The 21,362-nt window shown below is 43.8% G+C and overlaps 2 protein-coding genes and 1 long non-coding RNA gene across 6 annotated transcripts; 1 reads left to right on the plus strand and 2 right to left on the minus strand.

Moving 5' to 3' along the window:
- Nucleotides 1–1,290: 1,290 nt before the first annotated feature.
- socs2 (suppressor of cytokine signaling 2) lies at nt 1,291–6,887 on the minus strand. The gene is made up of 3 exons (XM_049009100.1): nt 6,506–6,887; nt 5,505–5,750; nt 1,291–2,583 (listed from the first exon to the last, which is right to left on the minus strand). The coding sequence occupies exons 2-3, from the start codon at nt 5,629–5,631 to the stop codon at nt 2,114–2,116; spliced, it is 597 nt and encodes a 198-aa protein (XP_048865057.1). The 5' UTR covers nt 5,632–5,750; nt 6,506–6,887; the 3' UTR covers nt 1,291–2,113.
- A 594-nt stretch (nt 6,888–7,481) lies between these two features.
- LOC125739225 (uncharacterized) lies at nt 7,482–10,713 on the plus strand. Of its 2 annotated transcripts, XR_007397097.1 has the most exons (3): nt 7,485–7,931; nt 8,431–10,397; nt 10,580–10,713. It is a non-coding gene; the product is annotated as an uncharacterized LOC125739225 (long non-coding RNA). The 2 variants fall into 2 exon arrangements; XR_007397096.1 differs by having other exon boundaries at nt 7,482–7,931; nt 8,431–10,713.
- On the minus strand, nt 10,523–13,847 carry LOC125739223 (protein SCO2 homolog, mitochondrial). Of its 3 annotated transcripts, none has more exons than XM_049009099.1 (2): nt 13,831–13,847; nt 10,523–11,955 (listed from the first exon to the last, which is right to left on the minus strand). In XM_049009099.1, exon 2 carries the CDS (start codon nt 11,941–11,943, stop codon nt 10,984–10,986), a length of 960 nt encoding a protein of 319 aa, XP_048865056.1. In that variant the 5' UTR covers nt 11,944–11,955; nt 13,831–13,847; the 3' UTR covers nt 10,523–10,983. The 3 variants fall into 3 exon arrangements, with proteins under 3 accessions (XP_048865056.1, XP_048865054.1, XP_048865055.1); XM_049009097.1 differs by lacking the exon at nt 13,831–13,847 and adding an exon at nt 12,378–12,442 and having other exon boundaries at nt 10,523–11,960; XM_049009098.1 differs by lacking the exon at nt 13,831–13,847 and adding an exon at nt 12,378–12,417.
- Nucleotides 13,848–21,362: the final 7,515 nt, after the last annotated feature.

Genomic DNA, 21,362 nt, shown 5'->3' on the forward strand with positions numbered 1-21,362 from the left:
GAAACCCGTTGAGGTAGCTTATACCAGTCTTACTTCATTCGAGGCATCAGAAAACTTGAAAAAGAGATTTCTATTTGGCCAAATCCAGAGCAATTTTCAACAATGTAAATGTGAACTCTCGGAAGCTTACTGCTCGTATTACAATCATCGTTGGTGCCAAACTGAAAACATCGAAATGATTCATAACCGAACATTTTGGAAGGGCAGTTAATCATATGCAGCCTTGCACCATAAATACATAGAATTAAGTATGTGTTAATTACCCATGTTTTCCAGTTCTAGAGTTGCATATTTTACAGTTAATCATGGGGGGTGAACCCCACCCTTCTGGAGCTCGTTTAACTACTTCCCAGTATATGCTGGTTTTTACGCGTATCCACCAGGACGTACGTATGTTCTGGAAATTTAACTTATCGGTTTCTAACGGCATTAAACGCCATTCTCCGCTAATCCTACATACGTTCTCGTACCAAGGTTATCTTCTTGGAACGTACTAGTACTGAAAACTTAGAAAGTTTCAATAATTTTTTTAACGTCAACTTGGTTCACTGGCAGTTCTACTTTTTAATATGTAGCTTTGTTCATCTTGCAGATAATCTCCCTCAGAGGCAATAGACATGGACTAATTAATTACAGAATTATAGTCTCATAAATGACAACAAAAGAGCCACTCCTGACAACTATGTGTCTGCCCTCAGGGAGGAAGCTGATCTACATCCCGGATCACTGGGACTGGTGATGCAGTCATTATTTAGGTTCACGATTACTTGACTCTAATCGTGGCCAAATACCAATTTTTTAAATATCCAAGCCGATTGACTACTGAATACGATAAAACTGCGGATTTCAGGACACCCACACTGGCCACGATTAGTACTGAGTACGAACATATGGGGTAAACAAATCATCTTTAACATTGGCGAGGCTGAGGGGCAGAGGGAGATAATCAAAATGCTTATTTAATTTATTTAATACCTCAGTGGAATAACTATCTGAATATGTTGCTCTCTCAATCACATGCACGCACAGACCCTATATGTTTGCCTTTCTTTTGCCTAAGAGGCCTGTTTGAAGTCGACGTCTCCGCTGAAACAAAAACCGCAAGAATACAGTCCTAACGTTACAGTACTTACCTTTACAGAAATGAGTCATTTTAGAAACGAGATGCCGTGCTTAGTTTCCGTCTGTAATATATGAGTTGTTGTTGTTTGAAAATAATCATTAACAAACAATCCTGCCTTAACTTGTTTGTAACACACGGGCTACCAAAACACAAAATAACACTTTTTTATGATGGTACTGAAAGTCATTTTATTTCTCACATTTTTTTCGTAAACGATTGCTTTCTGAATTACAAACGGTGTTACCGGCTGCATGTCTGTGCCTGGATTCATTTGTTTTTGTAGTTTGCAAACGTTAAGAATTATGAATCCATGGACGGCATTAAAAAGGTTTAAATTAAAAAAGGATATTCACAAACCAAAATTAGAAAGAAATTATATGCATCCACAATAGGATTACTTTACTCTACAATATTAAAACATGCATTACTCTATTCTTTACAATATTTCTAAACCGACATCAAAAATAAATACACCCAATCGCGGATTGAAATAAATTCAAGTTGGTGTTTATAATTAATGACTTTAATATCCAGTACTTGGATAAAAAAAATAAAAATAACTTGATGTGTAGTATCTTCCGCTATGTGATGTGATACAGTTTAAAACACATCTGTTCATATTCAAGTCAGACACTTAAACTTCTTTTCAGGAAAATTGAGATAAATGTAAGGTTTGCTGGATATATATTCAGAAAGGCAGTAGAAAAAGGTGCAAGTGTGATGTATCTCAGATCAGTGAGAGTATGAGACACACACTGGATTGGAAATGGCTTTCAAAATAAACAGTATAACAGACACAGATATTGAGCTGTGACTTCTCAATATTGCTTCTGGTTCATATACACTTGCATCTCATAAAATCAATTTAGATTTTTTTCCTTATTTGATCACAGTACAAAAAACCCTACAAAATAAGACATAAAACTGTCATATACACAAAGTTACACAGCCACATCTCAGAAGATGCCGTCTGTCATGTGATCTCTCCAATCACACATGATAGACGTAGTCCCTCAAATAGTCCTTCAGCCGATTGGGCAGGGGAAGTTCCTGGACCTGCCTGGTGGCTTTGTTGATGGAGATGCGACAGAGGTGCTGTAGTGAGGGCAAGGTCGCATAAACGGGATGCGTCAGGAGTAGCTGCACCGTGCCATTGGGTGGAACCAGGGGCTCGCTACCGCACCCCTTCCAGGAAGTCCTGGACAGGAGAACATAGTGTTCCACAAGGTGCACCACACTGTCGAACTGCTTCAGCTTCGGTTTCACCAGCACGACTGAGTCCAGCTTGAACTTCCCATCCTTGTACTCTATGCGCAAGTTGGTGGGCCCCGCGGAAGTCATGGCAGAGATGGTGAACAGGTAGTCCTGCTGGGAGCTGTCACGCACCAGGAAGGTACCTTCCGATGCGTCCTGAAGGATCTTTTTGGCTTCGTTGGCAGTGAGGCTACCCCAGTACCAGCCTGGAGAGGAAACAAACCAGCGAGATAAACATGCCAGTGTCCATCTATACGAAACGAAAGTGTACTGAGGGTCAGCATAGGCTTCCCTGTCCAGTTTACTGGGGTTGCATTACAAAACAGAAAAGAAATAATGGTTTTTAAAGTTGGTGCAGAGTGTGGTTCTGCGGGGCAGGACTCGGTGCTCATGATTACCAGGTCACCGATTCAGATCCTGCGGTAAGCAGAACAATCTCACCGTTGCGCCCTCGAGCACGACCCATAACCCCACCTGATCCAGAGACTGGCTATCCCGGCTATATGTCGCTTCAGGTAAACGAGTCTGGCAAATAAATACATGTAAATGTTAACTGCTTTTTTATTACTATGAGTCACACTCATTAGACCACCAAGGAATTCTTTGCCGTAATACTCAGGGGTTTTATTCCTCCAACAGACAACTCCGAGGAGAAGAAACTCGGAAACTGACAACTGGAAATAAAGTACTTCATTGAGGGGATGCACTCGTGCTCATGGACACTGTCATGGTGTTTAATGTAAAAAAAAAAAGTAAAAAGAAAAAAAAAGGTCAAGTCCTGCCGTGGTAAATTTTATTCTTGTCTGCACACGAGGAAAGGAATGCGGAGCTGAACCAAAAAACCGCGACACTGCGCCAGAGGTGCTACACTGCTACAGACTGCTACACTGGCGGTGAACAGGAGCGACAAGGCAGCGTTTAGCGCTGAGCAAGCAAAACGCAGATAAATAAAGACGGCGCACCGTGTTACCATACTAATACGACGCTATTCCCCCTCCCCCTTTTTTTATAACAGCAGCCTTCGTGCAACGTAAAGGCAGGGCTGTGGGGCTCCACCTGCTTTTCTCCAAGATTCACACTTTGTCCTGAACAGGTTCTCTGCTATTCGGCAGCGTCATTTTGACTTTATCCCATCCATTTGGTAATTTTCTTCCAGCCAAAAATAAAAAGACAGTTAATATACCTTTGGAATGCTGTTTAACCATAGTGTCTCAGCTGCCGGGGCTGGAACAGTGGTTGTGCGAAAACGATGAAAAGGTGTCCAGGGTCCAGGTTCACAGTGGGGTGCTAATTCCAGAACAAAGCTGACACACATATTGGAAAGACATACAATACTGGAACCCCATCCATCCATCCATCCATCCATCCTCTAATCATTTAACCCGGTAAAAGCTGAGTTCTTGGAAACTAGTGTTCACTACTATAACATTAATATAAACCTTAATATTCAGCGGAATAATCACTTCATAAAAGCCTGCACGCTACTATTTTGTGTTCTTATATTGTTTTGAGGTAAAGTAGTTTCACTCCAAATAGTCAGCATTGGTTGGTGTGTTATTCTGGCCTTTGCCTCTCCTTAAGTTCACGTTTTATGCTTCCAATTCTTTGTAAATAGCTGTCTTGATTAAAAAGCTATAAGGATAAGAGGAGCACTGGAGATTACACTTAAAATATAGTAAAAACGTGACTTGTACTAGTGGCCAAAATTGTGGAAACACAATTGTTAGATTGCAGAACTTAATTCCAGTTACTCTAGTTAAATCGTCCAATATATGATATTTGTAAACATGCTTTGATTGTTTAATATTACCGCCAATATTCGTGTAGTAATTTTAAAGCGTGATGCCAAAACTGTGAGGCGTTTCCACAATATTGGCCACTAGTGTGTATGTAAAGGACATAGTTCAGAAAAGTAATACAGCAATAAATCATGTATAATGCTTAACACGTACATTTGTCTGGATTTGTTTCCAATGTAATTAAACTCTTTCTTCGCCTGTTAAAATTTTATGGCTTGTTTATTGTTTAAAAGAAATGAAATTGTGAAAGTTTGCCGGTCCTACTCAAGCAAAAACAGGAGGCTGGTGGCCAGATCTAGCCTTACCCTATAGCTCCCTCTTATTTATCGTGTCCTCCAGCACACAGGTCAATACGCATGCTTAACGTTCACGAAGATACGCAGAGCCAGCACCTTTATTTGAGATTAGCCACCGTTCAAGCCCTGATACCTGCTTCTCGCAGGTGGATTGTTTACCCGTTTATTGTTCGTTCCCACCAGATCAGCCAAATGGATTTTTAAAAACGCAACTGATTTTAAATAAAAAAACACACACTGACTTACAAAAAGATGAATTTATGCATATGTATTGTCTCAGTTGCTTTTCACTGCACCTCTTCCCTATCTATTATTCATGTGAGGTTTGTGTATCAGAAAAAGATTCTAAGAGATTTGCAGTCAAGAACCGCATTTCATTTGACCTGGAGTATCACCGCATGCGAGATCAATTCCAAGAAAAATTCCGCGGAACTGGTTAAAATTTAGGAGTTAGGAGACGGAAATTTCACTCTTTTATTTTTCCTACCATCTTAAACTTCAAGAAAAGAAGGTACACGAAGACATTTGAAAACCCACACACAACACGCCTAAATCTCAATATTATAATTTAAGAAAGAAATGCAAGAACGTGAGTTCTTGCTTTAAAATTACGTCCGTCCCTCAGAAATCATAAGCAAACGTTAACAGGGAAAGAACAACCGAAATAACTGAATACTCCGGGGGAAGTAAATGCTCTCAATACAAGCATTTGTTTCGGTGTCGCGTGAAGCAAATCGCGAAACGGGAAAAATAGGTACAGATCTCATATTTTGAGGCGCAGTTTCATTGGTATTCATTAATATATTATATTTGTGGGGGAAAAACAAATAGATGGGTAGTGATGAATTAAATGGGAATATTTGTTGTAGACGATGAGATATACTTTTAACTGCAATATACAAATAAATTTCACATAAGAAACATTAGATATACAGCGTGTGCACAGGAATGCAGGACACTTTCCACACAGGCAATGACCCCATAATTGAAGCTGAGTCTGAACCGTTAATATCGGACCGACGTGGTTAGTACCTGTCTTTTTCAGCTCCCTCATAGCTGCGGCGACGCGGTTCTGATCGGAATCTAGCGCCCGGGATCCGGTCTCAGATCTCCTTTGATTCTCGATGGATTCCGTGGAGTCAGAGGAATGGTAGGTCATTGGAAAACTTCGGGAAGAAAGCCGAAATACATCCAACGAATCCAACAGCTCTCCAGCAAAGTATACACCCCCGTATTGTCCATTCAATTTGATAACAGCCTGAGAGGCAGAGGTTCCACCTATAAGAAAAGCGGGATTTATGTATTAGTATATTACAAAATTCCGTATACAGGTATGTGTCCGGACACTATTTATAGACACTGGCGCAAAAATGCAGTAGATAAGACATACTTTGAACCACACATGTCTCAACCAGGTTTGAGAGCGCATCTGGCGAACAAGTTAGTAAAAAATCAAAACCCAAATATAAAATCAGATACGAGGCAGGGTACATACAAGCGTTGTACTTCACTTCCTATTTTAAAGATATGTTTCCGTTTGCACAAATGCTTGTAATACCTGCAGCATTAGGCCATTGAAATAAAATAAACTTTGTTTCTGGGAAGCCGATTAATTTGCATTCTAATAAAATTCCACATGCACACCGACACCGCAAAGCCCAAACACCTAAACGCCACGTCCAGCCAACGCGTCCTCCGTCCTGCCGTGTCTATGGTATTTTTGTCGTGACAGAATTTGTTTCATATAACTAGTCTAGGAATAACCGCAGCAATAACAATAAATAAATAAATAATCCTAGGTTTAATGTCCAGGACGAGTTATCATGCACGGTGTTATAAATATATAATGACCTCTTATCAGAGCTTTTTACTACTGCTCGAGACGTCAATAAACATTGTTTTTTTTCCCCCCAGGAGAATAAAAAGCAACCTTACCTCAAATATCAGGATCTCTATAATGGTTTCAGATCTCATTAGACCAAATCTAAGACATATAATTCAAAGTCCGGCGAAAAATAAATCACAATCCTCACCTTAAGCACCCTTTGCTTTCTTCAGCGCACTGACATGTCGGCAGGCGCGCTCATTTTCTCATGGAGACGCCTGGTGCGAATTAAGCAGGCTGTCTAAATAACGCGCACAATGCAAATTAACCCCAACATTTCCTTTTTTGTCAGCCGGATTGGGTTTCGGGGGAACAATGACAAGTGTCTGGCCGGGACGGGCGGGTGTCTGCGCTGCCCGCAGTAACGCTTGCAATAATGTCAATAATAATAGTAATAATAATAATAATACGGCACCGTGCAAACTAACAGCGTAAAAAGGGGCAGCAGCGCCCAGCGCCCCGCCGCGTCTTCTGCACCATCGTCCCCTTCGCTTTGCTCTCTTTTTTCTAACCCTAATCCGTTTTGAACGCAAGAGGCCGATTTCCAAGAACTTTCCAGGAATCGCGTCACGTGACGGTGAGCGCAATATTTTTAAGGTGGTTCCACATCACGCAGTCCAGGAATAACGACCAGTTCGGCCGCATTTCGAGCATTGATGTTCAAATATGACAAAATTAGAGAAAATTGGCAAACAACGTATGGGAGAAATGTTTGGCCGCGTTCTTTTAAGTGCCATGACTTGCAAGGCTGCAGCTCCCTCATGATCGATGCAACCCAAAAACGAATAGCTAAAGTAATGTAACTATTCACGATATTCCAATTTACGTCCCAATTCATCTTAACTATATTAAAGTTAATGCATTAATCTGTTACTCCTTTGACAAGTGGAGACAAACTTATGATTTCTAATTTAAAAAATGTATTTAATGTACAAAATTTATGTTTAAATACATAAATAAGCCTAAAATATACACGGAGCAACATCAGACCGGTGTGCATGTACGCAGTTCAGATTTATACTTCAATTTTACCAGAGTCTTAAATTAGTCCTTGTAGCGCAGCTTGTGCAGTTTAAAATGCCGCTGCGATATTTACATTAGCATCAGTTTATTTGGCAGGAATCACCGATTTGTATAACAGTGCAAAAACAAAATTTATATTCCAGCGTCAAAACTTCTTACAAAAACCTAAAATATTTTATTCCAGGATACTTCCTTAAGACACTTTTACTTTTAAATTGGCTATAAGAAACCAAGAAAAACGGCTTGTTATCCAAATTAAATACACGTTTTTGTGTCTCATTTGCTTTTTATAAAACAGTTTAATTCGTCAGTTCAACATATCGTATAAGATATATAACGTAAACGAAAAGCGCAACATCAAAGGGAACAGCGGTGCCGTAAACTTAGGATAATAATTTTTTATTTTGACGGTATAAAATCGTTGAACGCATACACACCTTTTATTTATTTATTTTTTGCCTGATCCAAACGTACAGAACATCCAGGCCTATTTATCACCAAGGGCGTGATAAACATTTTAAAACTTCACACGTCATAGACATGGAATATGGGTAAGTCATATTACAATATAATAGCTTTTTTAAGCATTAGTCCATCAGTTAAAAATGTTGGATTAAGCATCAAAGAAACAAAAATCTGAATCTCATATAGTTTGTATACAGCGCACCCTGTTAAGGCTGAATTTTGGGGACGAACAGTTTTATTGTCCTCATATCTCATATTTTCTCGTTTCACATTCTTGTCCAGTAATTCACTTATTTCCAAATTCTGAAAAAAAAACACTCCATTTGTTTTTAAAATATAGCCGACTTGCCAAGCAATATTTAAGTGTACAGTTTTCACTAAATTCCTCACGTCGGGTACCGTCCTCTTAAAAAGAATATCTCCATCTAACTTCACTTTTTGCCATATATTGATGCTGTTAAATCATAACTGGCTATATATGTCGGAATTTCACGCCGATTTTTTTTGCCCGTTTCTAAACCTGTGCGTTGAGTTTCTCGTGTTACTTTATTTCTTAATCGCCTTTTGTTTCTTTCCCATATTCAGCTGTAACCTTTCGAAAATGTGCGGCGTTGGATGAGCCGCGACAAGATAATTGCATATAATCCAGCAAGCTGATACATGAATGTCCGTCATTTCATCGTCTTTGTAGTCAGGAAAACATTAACTATTTGCACAATGAAAGAACACATCAAAGTGGGAAAAAAACAATGAAAGCGGACTAATATTAAGTCTACAAGAAAATTCACATATCGATCCACACTGGTACTTTTTCAAAATAGGTTTACGTTGAAATGTAGGCATATTGGCAATCAACATGTGAACGAATTGGTTTTAAAGTGAAAAATAACTAAAACATCATCAGAAGCTGAAACACATGTTGACTTCAATCTTAACTCAAAACTGACATTCATTTACGATGCAACATAAATCAGTTTCATAATGTCTTAAAGCATAACGTAAAGAGACCGTAGAGGATAATTCACTAGTTCAATGCTGCTTTAAATGACAGTTACTAGACTCTTCCACTCATCCTATACTTGTAATCCTTCCAGTTTTTTTTAAAAGATTCCTAGAAAATTTGTTTTGGGAAAACAGGAGTTTCCGGAGGGTATTTCGTGGAAATGTATGAGCGTTGGACGCTCTCCCATCGCAGCCCAGTAAAACGTCGCTATTTAGCGAGCATGGTTTTAGTCAAATGGACGCATTATTTAACGGATGGAAAGGAGAAAGACTTCTTTTCATTCAACGATTTTATGTCTGTTTGTGGGAAGATGCACAAAGACATCATTTCATCTTGGGGTTGGGCGGGGGAGCTGTGGACTTACATTTTCTAAACATACGAGAATAAACAAAATAATACCAGATTCATATTTATTATGTTCATAAATGGGGTACTTCACGATAACGATCTAATTAAGTATTCGCTAGATCAGTAGTGAATACAAGGATCAAATTCCACAAAGTCGGTGCATAAAACGTATTAAGGAAAGAAATATTCTCATGCTGATCCATTTTTTTTAGGAAAACCTCTTTTCTGCATTCCGCACTGAGAGCACTGAAGACTTCGTTTACCGGTCTCACTTGTGGGCAGCTTCTCTTCACTGTAACACCAGTTCGTCCATTACCCGACTTTTAAATATTCCTTCTACATCCACTGTTATTCTTACTGGCATTTGCTCCTATTATAGCGGGGAATGTATACTTGCCTTCTTGAAAATAAAAAGTCAGACCATTACCCTGAATTCCCCCTCAGCAGTTCTAATAGAGAAACCTCCCCCCCCCCCAACAAAAAGAGCTTAGTATCCCCACAACTGTGTGTTGGATAAGCAGAAAGATGGTTAAATAGATGGACTTTAATACATGGCCCCAGAAAAAGGTTCAGTTCAGAACATAAATGTGTATTCGATAATTGCTTTAAAACTTTTAATTGGCCTTCTTTATCTTCTAATTACTCCCGTAATGTTAAAAATGTCAGTAACTGTAGGCCTTAAATTTATCAGCGGACATTGCAAATAACGGTTTACTACCGCCACCCTGTGGCGAAAAAGTAGACCGCACATTCCGTAGATGCGCCTGGAGCACGAAGCAGTATCTGAGACATATCCTAGTTGACCAAAAATTTTAACTCGCCGCGTGCTGTGCCTCTGTATAACCCGTAAAGATGTCTACTCTGTTTACCGCACACTGTTCAGCTCCATTTCTGTATGTCGGTAGACGCTACCTCATTCACGGAGACAACAGACGATGAGGGGATGCCCTTCCACCCTCCAGAGCTTCGGGTTTGAGTCCGGCCTCAAGCTTCTTACGTTTTCCCAATCTACACATTGGCTTCCACTCACAGTCAACCTGATCAGGGTGCATTCTGCCATCATTCACAAATGAGTGCGGATTGTATGTGGCAGGACCGATCGTCTAGGATGCCATTAGATCAGAGGACACAAACCCTGTGATGGATCAGCAAGACCTTTCCCTTGAATTGGGCTCAGAACCCAGCTTTGAACATGCACCAGGTAAGTACCAGAGCAGAGGTGGGTACCAGGATACCAGCTCTCCAGGCCCGGAGTTGGAGACCGCTGATTATGAGGATCAATAGATTATTTCTCCAGAAAACTTGAACAAATAAGTCAATCAAAACTTAAAATAAGGCCAGCCAGGGCATTTAATACAGCTTGTTTTCTGTTGTTCTTGCCAGGTATCATCTCCATTATCCTCCAGGTCAGGCCAAGGAATGGAATCAGATACATGCTGAATTCTACAGATGAATGAATTTCCCTTTATATCCACACATAAGTACATAACCTCATCTAATAGCACATGTCTCCTGCAGCCTTGTCCTCCGTGTGCTGTTACACCCTCTTTGGTCCAGCGAACTGTTGTAAAGCAAAAAGTAATTTTAATCACGCCGGTATGCATTCTACTTGGAATGGGATGTAAGTAAAGAAATACACAAAAATATACAGAATAATCACACACAAGTCAGCCCATTAGAAAACGAAGCCCTACAGCAGGTTGGACACAACGGTCTGATAAGACATGGCGTCACCTTCCTGGATAAAACCAGAAATGTAGGTTTGAGGTTTGGGCCACAAGATCATTTCAGTTTTGGGGCATCTTCACATAGGCTTTCATGTGGTTTCTGATGCCCTCAGCTATCTGTCGGTCATCCTTGCTTGAGGTGTAATAGTCCAGAAAGAGGCCATCGGGATTGATTAGGTACATGAGCACAGTGTGGTCCACGATGTAATCATTGTCCTCATCCTTGGGGCCCTTGCTGTAGTACACCCTGAAGTCCCGTCCCACCTCCTGCACTTCCTCTGGCGTGCCGGTCAACCCGATCAAGCGAGGGTGGAAATCTTTCACGTACTTCTCCATCGCGGCCACGTCATCTCTCTCTGGGTCCACGCTGATGAAGAGGGGCTGGATGCGTGGCGACTCCAACTCCCGGTCCAGTATGTGCACCACACTGGTCATCTTCTCCAGCTCCTCAGGGCAGATGTCTGGGCAGTGGGTGAAACCAAAGTACAGGAGGACCCATCTGCCCAGGAAGTCGCTTTTGGTCCTCCGCCGTCCTGTGTGGTCCAGGAGGCTGAAGTCTCCTTTGCCCAAGGCCACCTGCCTCAGCTGCTCAATCCGCTGCAACTGGATCTTATGCAGTTTCTCGCGTCGCACAAACCACCAAGCGGCCAGGATCCCCCCACCGAACAGCAGCGTCACCACCAGGCGGGTGCGTAGCGTCACCCTGGGGGGGGGTTTCCCCGAGCCCTGTGATAGGGTGCGTTGACTCTGAGAACACACACTCTGAGGAAACTCTGAGGATACACAGGCTGGGCTTCCCTTTCTCTGCTGGCCTCCGGGGCACTTCAAGTGAAGGTCTGGTTTAAAGGAGCCAAGTCTGCAGGTGGAAGCCAGCTGGGAGAAGAAGGTCTTCTCAGCAAGAAGTCTCCATGGGGAGGAGGTGACTCCTGATCTAACTGTGTTGTTAGACACAGTTTCCAAGACTCTTCCACACACCATCTGGAGATGCTGTCTTCCGCTATTCTTAATAATATGCAGCATTCTGCACAAAGTCTAAGCTTAAAAAAAGTTTTGCAATATCATTAAACATTTAGTTAATTCACACAAAACTATTCTTACGAAATGAGTATGATCCTCTTTGTTGCCATGCTAGCTACTTAAATATTAGGTCATGTGCAGAACGCAAAGTAATGTGTGTTAGCTGGACCCACGGAAAGCAAATATATTAATATAACAGCAAAATAATTACTAAAGATAACTAAATCTAGGTTTTTACAATCTGGATGCTAACATTAACATCTTATATCGAGCCAATTTTTACGCATGATTTTTGATCCAGACTGCTAATTAAGGTAGCTATCATTAAATCTGTGAGTAAATTACGTATTACGACCTTAATTGAGTTATATTCGTTCATTTTGTCATTAAATACAAATCACAACACATGTAAAACACAACAAACCCACGTTACATACCCGAAATAATTCTACAATGACTTCTACCAGTTAGCGCCACGTGATTGGCTGGGGAGCCGTCGAAGTAAATCTATGTCACTGTTTAAAATGTTAGATTCGGTTCTTCAGTAGGTTACACTTTTCATAATAAAAACAAATGTAAAGTCACATATATCTTACACTTAGAATAAGAAAAGAATTTTAATGCACCTCTTAAATAATAATGAGCAGATTTTTTTTCGAAATAGAAACTACATCGCCCACAGTGACACTATTTTCGTATACGTTTGTCACGTTACCGGAAGTCTGAGGATACCGATATCTCATACAATGAATTTAATTTGTCGTTCAATTATTAAAATTAAAAAAGAAAAAGTAATGAAGTCATATATAAATTGGTGGAGCTTAAGTAATTAGCTGCTACAGTAAATCATATAATGGTTGCGTGTTAATGTACAAGACAAGTAGCTTTGTTTGCACGTGTTTCAATTCATCAAACTGATGAAAAAAATCCACATATTTTAATATTATAATATTATACTAGAAATTCTAACAAAACGTTAATTGAATTAAATTGGGAGATAGAGAAGAAATATTATCGGCAAAATATTTCCTTATTCATCTTTTAAAATCCTTTCATCTACTGTCTACAATATAAAAGCTAAGTCATCCGGCAGAAATAAATCATCTGTCACAAATTTGTTATTTTTATGGCCTGTAAATATATTTATGGTACTCGTGAGACTATGTACTGTTATAGTAGTAGTCGTCAGAATATACAGTGTTCACAACAATATGCCATTGCATCAAAGAGCGTTCCTCGATTTCCAATACAATTCACATCCAAGACATGCATGTAATCAACTCAACTTGCATTTCTCCTTTTGATACTGAATATTTACAATAGTTGGCCATTAGATGGCGCTATTGTACTATTCATCTATAAAAGAGATTACATTTATCAGCGCTGTTTTAACAAATTACCACCTGCCTCTGCTTCTCCCTGGGATTTATTAGAGATGACATTGCGAGGATTAAACAGCAAAAATACCGAGGTTATCGTATTTCTAAACCTTTTTAAAGAAGACTTATTAATATCGTTGTACTTCATTTCTTGTTACGCGGTTAATTCACTTGGCATGCATTTGCACACATATTTATTCAAAGAGAATTATCAACATAAACATGTGAATGTTTATTTGGGTGAAAATGAAGCTGCTGAAACAAACTGAGCTAAGTCCCTTAAACAAGGCAGCACACTATTACAGTACGAGATGCTTTGCTGGTTTTTACGGATGAGGCTGTAACTCCATGGACTGCAGTTATATTCTTATGCAAGATACCTGTCATACCAAATATCTCACGCCTCAGTAAACGCTAAATATGCGGAATTTTTAACTGAACAATGTTCATTTCCATTTTTATACCCTTTTCCCGTGTGGAACTGGTACTCACACCGACAGTCTATACTGACCCCGTATCCACGTAATCAGCCGGTTACTTTGCTCGCTTAACGTGTGTTCGTCAGGATGGAGGAGATTCAACCTCTTAAATATGCAATCAATGTATTATACACAAACATACACTTTGGCGCAACCTCACGCTCTCAGAGACAAGCGATTTGAACGTAAAACTTGGTTTTCGATTTATGGGTCGAACAGCAATAACAGTAATTAGGCGGCCCCACATTCACAGTTCTCCCCGCAATCAAAGTAAAGAGGGAATAATAATTACTTTTACCCATTTTCCCGACACTCTCTCTCTCTCTCTCTCTCTCACTCTCTCTCTCTCTCATGCAAATTCAACAGGCTTTAATTGCATGACAAAGAATTCCCATTGCCAAAGCACTCGACGGAGGATGCAACCCTCTTTCATGTTGGGTTTTGCATCCCTTTGTCACACCTGCGATGCATCACGCCATCCCTGTTCTTAACTCCATCTAATTTGCTCTGCCGGCCGTTAGCTGCCCTACACAGGAGACCCATCCAGCAGTAAATAACCCGCTGGGGGTCTCAGTGTGACCAGATGAAGGGCGAATTTGCCCTTGAAGCAGGTCATGGTTATTCTCCTAAGGATGTATACCTGCAGTGGATTCAAGACCTGAGATGATATCTTTCACACCTCCTGCATACGCCTGGTTGTCATCCGCATAATAATGCAGCCTTTCAATGAGATTGTACAGGAGTATGAGTGAGATATTAGCCTAAATACTAAATTAACATATTGATACAGCACCCCCCCCCACACACACACACACATACCACAAAACTGTACAGTTCGAGGCTTTACACACATTTATATATCAGACGCGTTTCCCCAAAGGATGTTGATGAAACACATAAAGACCCGGTTTCAATTTACGCTGTCGAAATGGAAAAGCTATTAAAGTCTTCAGCGGTAATCAATGCGATCGGCGGCTGATGCTGCCGCTTCCTGCGTTTGTATTGTCCGCCTGCCGTCTTTATCGAGCCGTCGCCCTCACTATGATCAGCATTGAAGTCACATGGTCACTGCGGTGTCACGATCTCTGCCTCTGAATCCATCTCGGTTATTGTGGTGTCTGTGCGTGCGTTTGTGTGTCGGGGGCCACACTTGGTTTCACGGTTCTGTCTGTGACTGTCTGCAGAGATGTGCAGAGGCAGCACTGGCGAATAACCGGGTGACTTTCTGACTGCAAGGCGACCACCCACATAGCACGCGTGTGTGTGAGAGAGTGTAGGTGTTACAGATGTAACCCTGCTATGTGAACAATCCGACATGCAGAGCTATTACAGCAGACGCAGCCATGAAATGCACTAGTGTATCACCAGACACGTAGACAGGTAGTAAAATTACTCGTCTGAACCTACCATGAATTTTTAAATTCATTTCTGGCTGTTGACCCATGTATCACTAATGTGACTTCAAGGGGGATTTATATCACTCAGGGTCCCTGTGACATTACTCCCCGTACTGACCTGTAGGGGGCGCTACTGCAGATAGCCGAAATATGGCGTGACTTGCACATTTCCCAAAAGTACACCAGAGAGCAGGTGTGAGGGATTGATTATACACACCTTGGGGTCCTGAGAGGTGTCTCAGCTGACAGCCCCTGGGCTCGAGAGCATGCTGGGTGTTTCATCTCCGGTTCACCTTTTCCAGGGCAGATCTCCGGCACCCTTGCCTCTGGACGTCACTGGGGGAACGGGTGATCAGAATCCTGGTGGCCACTGTTCCCCTAGCCGTTACGTGCCACTCTGCTGTGCTGCAGTGGCACCTCGGACCACAGCATACCCTGGGCAAGTCCCCCATCAGAGTCATACCAACATCGCCACGGACTGTCGCAGGGCGCAGACATCCCTGGATGTCCGTGGTGATGCAGAATGCAGTGCGTTAAGTAATACCACTATCTGAAAGGGAAATATGGTGAGCCAGCTTCTGCTGACATGAATAATTGGCTGAGCGGACCCTCTTCTCCTGTGCTCTTTGTCACTCACTCTGAAAGGAGGCGGTGGTGGGGGGGGGGGGGTAAGTTGCCGTGGTAATGCTAAGCAACTCCAAAAGTGGATAATCTGCCCCTTGCAGCGACTTAACTCCGCATTCCTCCTGCCCCCTCCCCCTGGTGCGATGTTAGTTTTGACAGTGCAAAGCCTTGCAGCTGTCAAAGCAACGAACAAGAGGTACTAGCCTCCCCCCCCTCCTCCAATCCTGGCTGGCACTGAATAGACCAGTCCAATTTTATGTATAAAATACCAGTTTAATCCAGTAATTCTGCCTCATGTGCTTTAAGTTCATTTAAGTTTTTTTTTACATTTGAGGTATATATCCACAGGGACATACATTTTCAGAGAGAGCATGATCACACAGTTCCTGGAGCAATTAGGGGTGAAGGGCCTCGCTCAGGGGCCCAACAGTGACATCACTCTGCTAACCCAGGGATTTGAACCGGCAACCTTCTGACTGTAGGCATCCTAAGCCAAGATCCTAAATCTTTAGGTAAAACAGGATTCCTTATGATGTAGCTACCTTTCACATACTGCTCCTCAAAAACAAATCATTTGACAGTTGTGTTCCACTCCGTGATCTATTCATTTCGAACTGCTTGTCGTGAAAATGGGATGTGATTCAGATTATGTGAAGTTATGCTGCTTGTCGAATATTCCAGAACTCAGAAGCCAACCCATTCAGCAGAAAGCATCATGTGTGAAGAAGAACTGCAGTTCGTCCAAGGAAAAGACGAATTGGGTCAAATTGCATAACACCTGGAACCTGCTGATGTAAAGAGGAAGTGCTTTGAGGGTCCATCCTCGGTGCTGGCGCGTGGTACCTATCCGCCCGGATGGCTGCACTTCTCGGGGTGCTTTCCGCGCGCGTCGTGAATCACTGCGCTGCCTGTCAGCTCAGAACCGGTGTTACATCATCGTGGCGCCGTTATGTAACTGCGGGCCCCTTTTTCCCGCTGCCGAGGAGGCTGCTTCAGCCTAATGCATTCTGTACATTCTTTTACACTAGCCTGGAGCGAGGTGCCTGCTTGTACTGTGGCCATTTTTTGGACCAGTCCTCACAGTACATGGTAGAAATGCTAAAGTCTGGCTGTTCTTCCGCAGAAGGCCAGGGGGACAACACATATGAATGTGTGTGTCAGTTTTTCTATGGGCCAATGCTGGTGGGCTGGTACATTTCAGCAGAAATGGTCCTGGTTCTGCGCAGGGCAAACTGACTGCTTGTCTGGTGACGAAATGTTCCCACAATGTAATGAAAATCTGTTTTTTTTTGACGTTGTGGGGACCATCTTTCAGGTGGTCAAAAAAATGTCAAAAGTCTCGTATTTTGTTTGGTTGCTTATGATTAAGGTTCTGACTGGGTAGGGTTTAAGGTCGTCATGTTGGGATTAGAGTTTTCCCCATAGAGATGAATGGAGAGTCCCCACAAAGATATAATTACAAACGCGTGTGTGTGTGTGTTTGCACGGGCTGACTGTGTGATGCCTTAAGCTGCAGGTTTCGGTTGTCTTCCTCACTGCCCCTGCCTTTTCGATTCCTCTCTAGCCTCAGTTAGGAGTGGCTTCCTCTAGCAGGGGTGGAGGGTCAGTGTCAAGCTTGGTGCCATTTACAGTGAAGCTTTCGGATAAAGCAATAAACCAAAGCGATTCTGACAGCATTTACTGAGTGGGCTGTGAACTTGTCCTGCGCGGAGGTGGTAGGCTGGACCCTTGGTCTCCTTGGGTGACTTGACTCACCGTTGCTACTTCGACTAGGCAGGCTAGAACACCATCGATCTAGGCTTCAGTCCTGGGGGGGGGGGGGGGGGGGTGAGGGCCAGCCTTTATGCTCTGATGGAGGGGTGATGTCAGCAGGTGGGGGTGGAGGGACAGTTACAGCGCTACTCAGGCCCTTGGTGATAATAATCACGGGCTGTCATTCTCTTAGCCCCCACCGCAGTCAGTCAAAGAAAGATGATAATTACTCTTTATTGCTCTTTCTGGCCTCACAGGCATTTTTTACTCATCAAACTCATTGCTCAAATAATTTCTAGATTGAATTATTTTAGTGCCTTTCTGTCCGTGGTCATCAGCATGCTGAGGTGTTCATACCTGCACGCTTTACTCGGGTTGGCTCTTTCTGCTTTACTGACTCAGTAGAACAGAGTGTATTCTGGATGTACAGCCTGCTGAGATTCCCGTCACCTTTCTGAAACTGGGCTGCCAGGTTGTAATCTGATCTTTGTACTATAGATTCACCTTGTTAGGGTCACTACATTTACGTGCACACTAAGAAAATCAAATTAGCCCTTGGTGATGATAATCACTAACTGAAATCGTACTAAATTGAATTACTTGAAGTCGGACTAAGACACCCAGATAATGTGATTGGGAGTTGATTTACTCTTGCATGTAAACATTCAATCAGACTCAAACTGGCCTAGGTGCTCAGCGCATGTTTCACAACTGGCATCAGTTTTAATGATGCAAAATGTACAGTACTGTCAACTAAAGGGCGCCTTTTCACCACAGCAGGTACTGTACTTTTGGTACTTCAAGAAAGTACCAAAAGTATGGTACTTCAAGGTGTTGATTTTCCACTGGCATAGAAACTGGCACCAGCGCTGAATGACATCACTGTTTACTGAAATCGAAAAATGCCTGTAGTATGTTATAGGGTTGGATAAAATAACCTTGCAAGTTTTGTAGTTTTAATGATTATTCATTTTCAAGATTATCTTGTATATATTTAAAAATCAGTTTAAGGTTTACTTCCGCTGCTTTTGCATGCGCGCTCTGAGACAATCACAATTATTCTCATCCTTGCTGTTTAAATCACTCCTAGATGGGCTTTTGAAAAATTTATGTTGAACTCCTTTGCTTCATAAATACCCCAATATTTATTACAACAAAATCACATTGCAATATTTGAAAATTATTGTGCTGTCAAAGTATATAATATACAAACAACGCACCCATCCATCCATCCATCCATCCATCCATCCATCCATCCATCCATCCATCCATCCATCATCTTCCGCTTAATCCGGGGTCGGGTCGCGGGGGCAGCAGCCTCAGCAGGGAGACCCAGACTTCCCTCTCCCCGGCCACTTCATCCAGCTCCTCTGGGGGGACCCCGAGGCGTTCCCAGGCCAGCCGAGAGACATAGTCTCTCCAGCGTGTCCTGGGTCTTCCCCGGGGCCTCCTCCCAGTGGGACATGCCCGGAATACCTCCCCAGGGAGGCGTCCCGGAGGCATCCTGATCGGATGCCCGAGCCACCTCATCTGGCTCCTCTCGATGCGGAGGAGCAGCGGCTCTACTCTGAATCCCTCCCGAATGACTGAGCTCCTCACCCTATCTCTAAGGGAGAGCCCAGCCACCCTGCAGAGGAAACTCATTTCGGCCGCTTGCACCTGCGATCTCCTTCTTTCGGTCACTACCCATAGCTCATGACCATAGGTGAGGGTAGGAACGTAGATCGACTGGTAAATCGAGAGCTTCGCCTTTTGGCTCAGCTCTCTCTTCACCATGACAGACCGATGTAGCGCCCACATGACTGCTGATGCTGCACCGATCTGCCAGTCGATCTCCCATTCCATCGTTCCCCCACTCTTGAACAAGATCCCGAGATATTTAAACTCCTCCACTTGGTGGAGGACACCATCTCCAACCCGGAGAGAGCATTCTACCCTTTTCCGGCTGAGAACCATGGTCTCAGATTTGGAGGTGCTGATTCTCATCCCAGCCGCTTCACACTCGGCTGCGAACTGCTCCAGTGAGAGCCAAAGGTCACGGTCCGATAAAGCCAACAGAACCACATCATCTGCAAAAAGCAGAGACCTAATCCTGAGGTCACCGAACCAGACACCCTCAACGCCCTGGCTGTGCCTAGAAATTCCGTCCATAAAAGCTATGAACAGAATCGGTGACAAAGGGCAGCCCTGACGGAGTCCAACCCTCACCGGAAACGAGTCCGACTTATTGCCACCCATGCGGGCCAGGCTCTGACACCGGTCATACAGGGACCGAACTGCCCTTAAAAGGAAGCCCGGTACCCCATACTCCCGGAGCACTCCCCACAGGACTCCCCGAGGGATGCGGTCGAATGCCCTCTCCAAGTCCACAAAGCATATGTAGACTGGTGGCGAAAACCACACTGCTCCTCCTGAATCCGAGGTTCGACAATCCGGCAGACCCTCCTTTCCAGGACCCCCGAATAGACCTTGCCAGGGAGGCTGAGGAGTTTGATCCCCCTGTAGTTGGAGCACACCCTCTGGTCCCCCTTCTTAAAGAGGGGGACCACCACCCCGGTCTGCCAGTCCAGAGGCACTGCCCCCGATGTCCACGCGATGCCGCAGATGTGTGTCAACCAGGACAGCCCCGCAGCATCCAGAGCCTTGAGGAACTCCGGGAGAATCTCATCCACCCCTGGGGCCCAGCCACCGAGGAGCTTTTTGACCACCTCAGCGACCTCCGCCCCAGAGATAGGCGAGTCCACCCCCAAGTCCCCACACTCTGCTTCCATATCGGAAGGCGTGTCGGTGGGATTGAGGAGGTCTTCGAAGTACTCCCTCCACCGACCCAAAACGTCCCGAGTTGAGGTCAGCAGCACACCATCCCCACCATAAATAGTGTTGATGCTGCACCGCTTTCCTGCCCGGAGCCGCCGGATGGTGGACCAGAATCTCCTCGAAGCCGTCCGGAAGTCGTTCTCCATGGCCTTGCCAAACTCCTCCCACACCCGAGTTTTTGCCTCAGCAACCGCCACAGCCGCATCCCTCTTGGCCTGCCGGTAGCTGTCAGCTGCGCCTGGGGTCCCACACGCCAAAAAGGCTCGATAGGACTGGTGTCCACCAGTGGATTCGGGGATTGCCGCCGCGACAGGCACCGACCACCTTACGGCCGCAGCTCCGGTCAGCTGCCTCCACAGAACATGGCCCATTCGGACTCAATGTCCCCCGCCTCCCCTGGGATATGGGAGAAGTTCTGCCGGACGTAGGAGTTGAAACTCTCCCCGACAGGGGATTCCGCCAGACGTTCCCAGCAAACCCTCACTATACGCTTGGGCCTGCCAGGCCTGGCCGGCTTCCTCCCCCACCAGCGGAGCCAACCCACCACCAGGTAGTGATCGGTTGACAGCTCCGCCCCTCTCTTCACCTGAGTGTCCAAGACATGCGGCCACAAGTCCAACGACACGACTACAAAGTCGTTCATCGAACTGCGGCCTAGGGTGTCCTGGTGCCAAGTGCACATATGGACACCCTTATGCTTGAACATGGTGTTCATTATGGATAATACGTCACGAGCACAGAAGTCCAATAACAAAACACCATTCGGGTTCAGATCGAGGGGGCCATTCCTCCCAATCACGCCCCTCCAGGTCTCACTGTCATTGCCCACGTGAGCATTGAAGTCCCCCAGCAAAACAAGAGAGTCCCCAGGAGGAGCGTTCTCCAACACCCCTTCCAAGGACTCCAAAAAGGGTGGGTATTCCGAACTGCTGTTTGGCGCATAAGCGCAAACAACAGTCAGGACCCGTCCCCCC

The sequence above is a fragment of the Brienomyrus brachyistius genome, chromosome 3 (genome assembly GCF_023856365.1).
Source record: "Brienomyrus brachyistius isolate T26 chromosome 3, BBRACH_0.4, whole genome shotgun sequence".
Taxonomy (NCBI): Eukaryota; Metazoa; Chordata; class Actinopteri; order Osteoglossiformes; family Mormyridae; genus Brienomyrus; species Brienomyrus brachyistius.

Bases quoted from the DNA above. Each gene is read 5' to 3' on its own strand.
- socs2 (XM_049009100.1), bottom strand. From the start codon at position 5,631: ATGACCTACCATTCCTCTGACTCCACGGAATCCATCGAGAATCAAAGG. The intron at 2,584-5,504 runs GTACTAACCACG...TTTCCTCTCCAG, and splicing joins GAGGGAGCTGAAAAAGACAG to GCTGGTACTGGGGTAGCCTC.
- LOC125739223 (XM_049009099.1), bottom strand. From the start codon at position 11,943: ATGCTGCATATTATTAAGAATAGCGGAAGACAGCATCTCCAGATGGTG.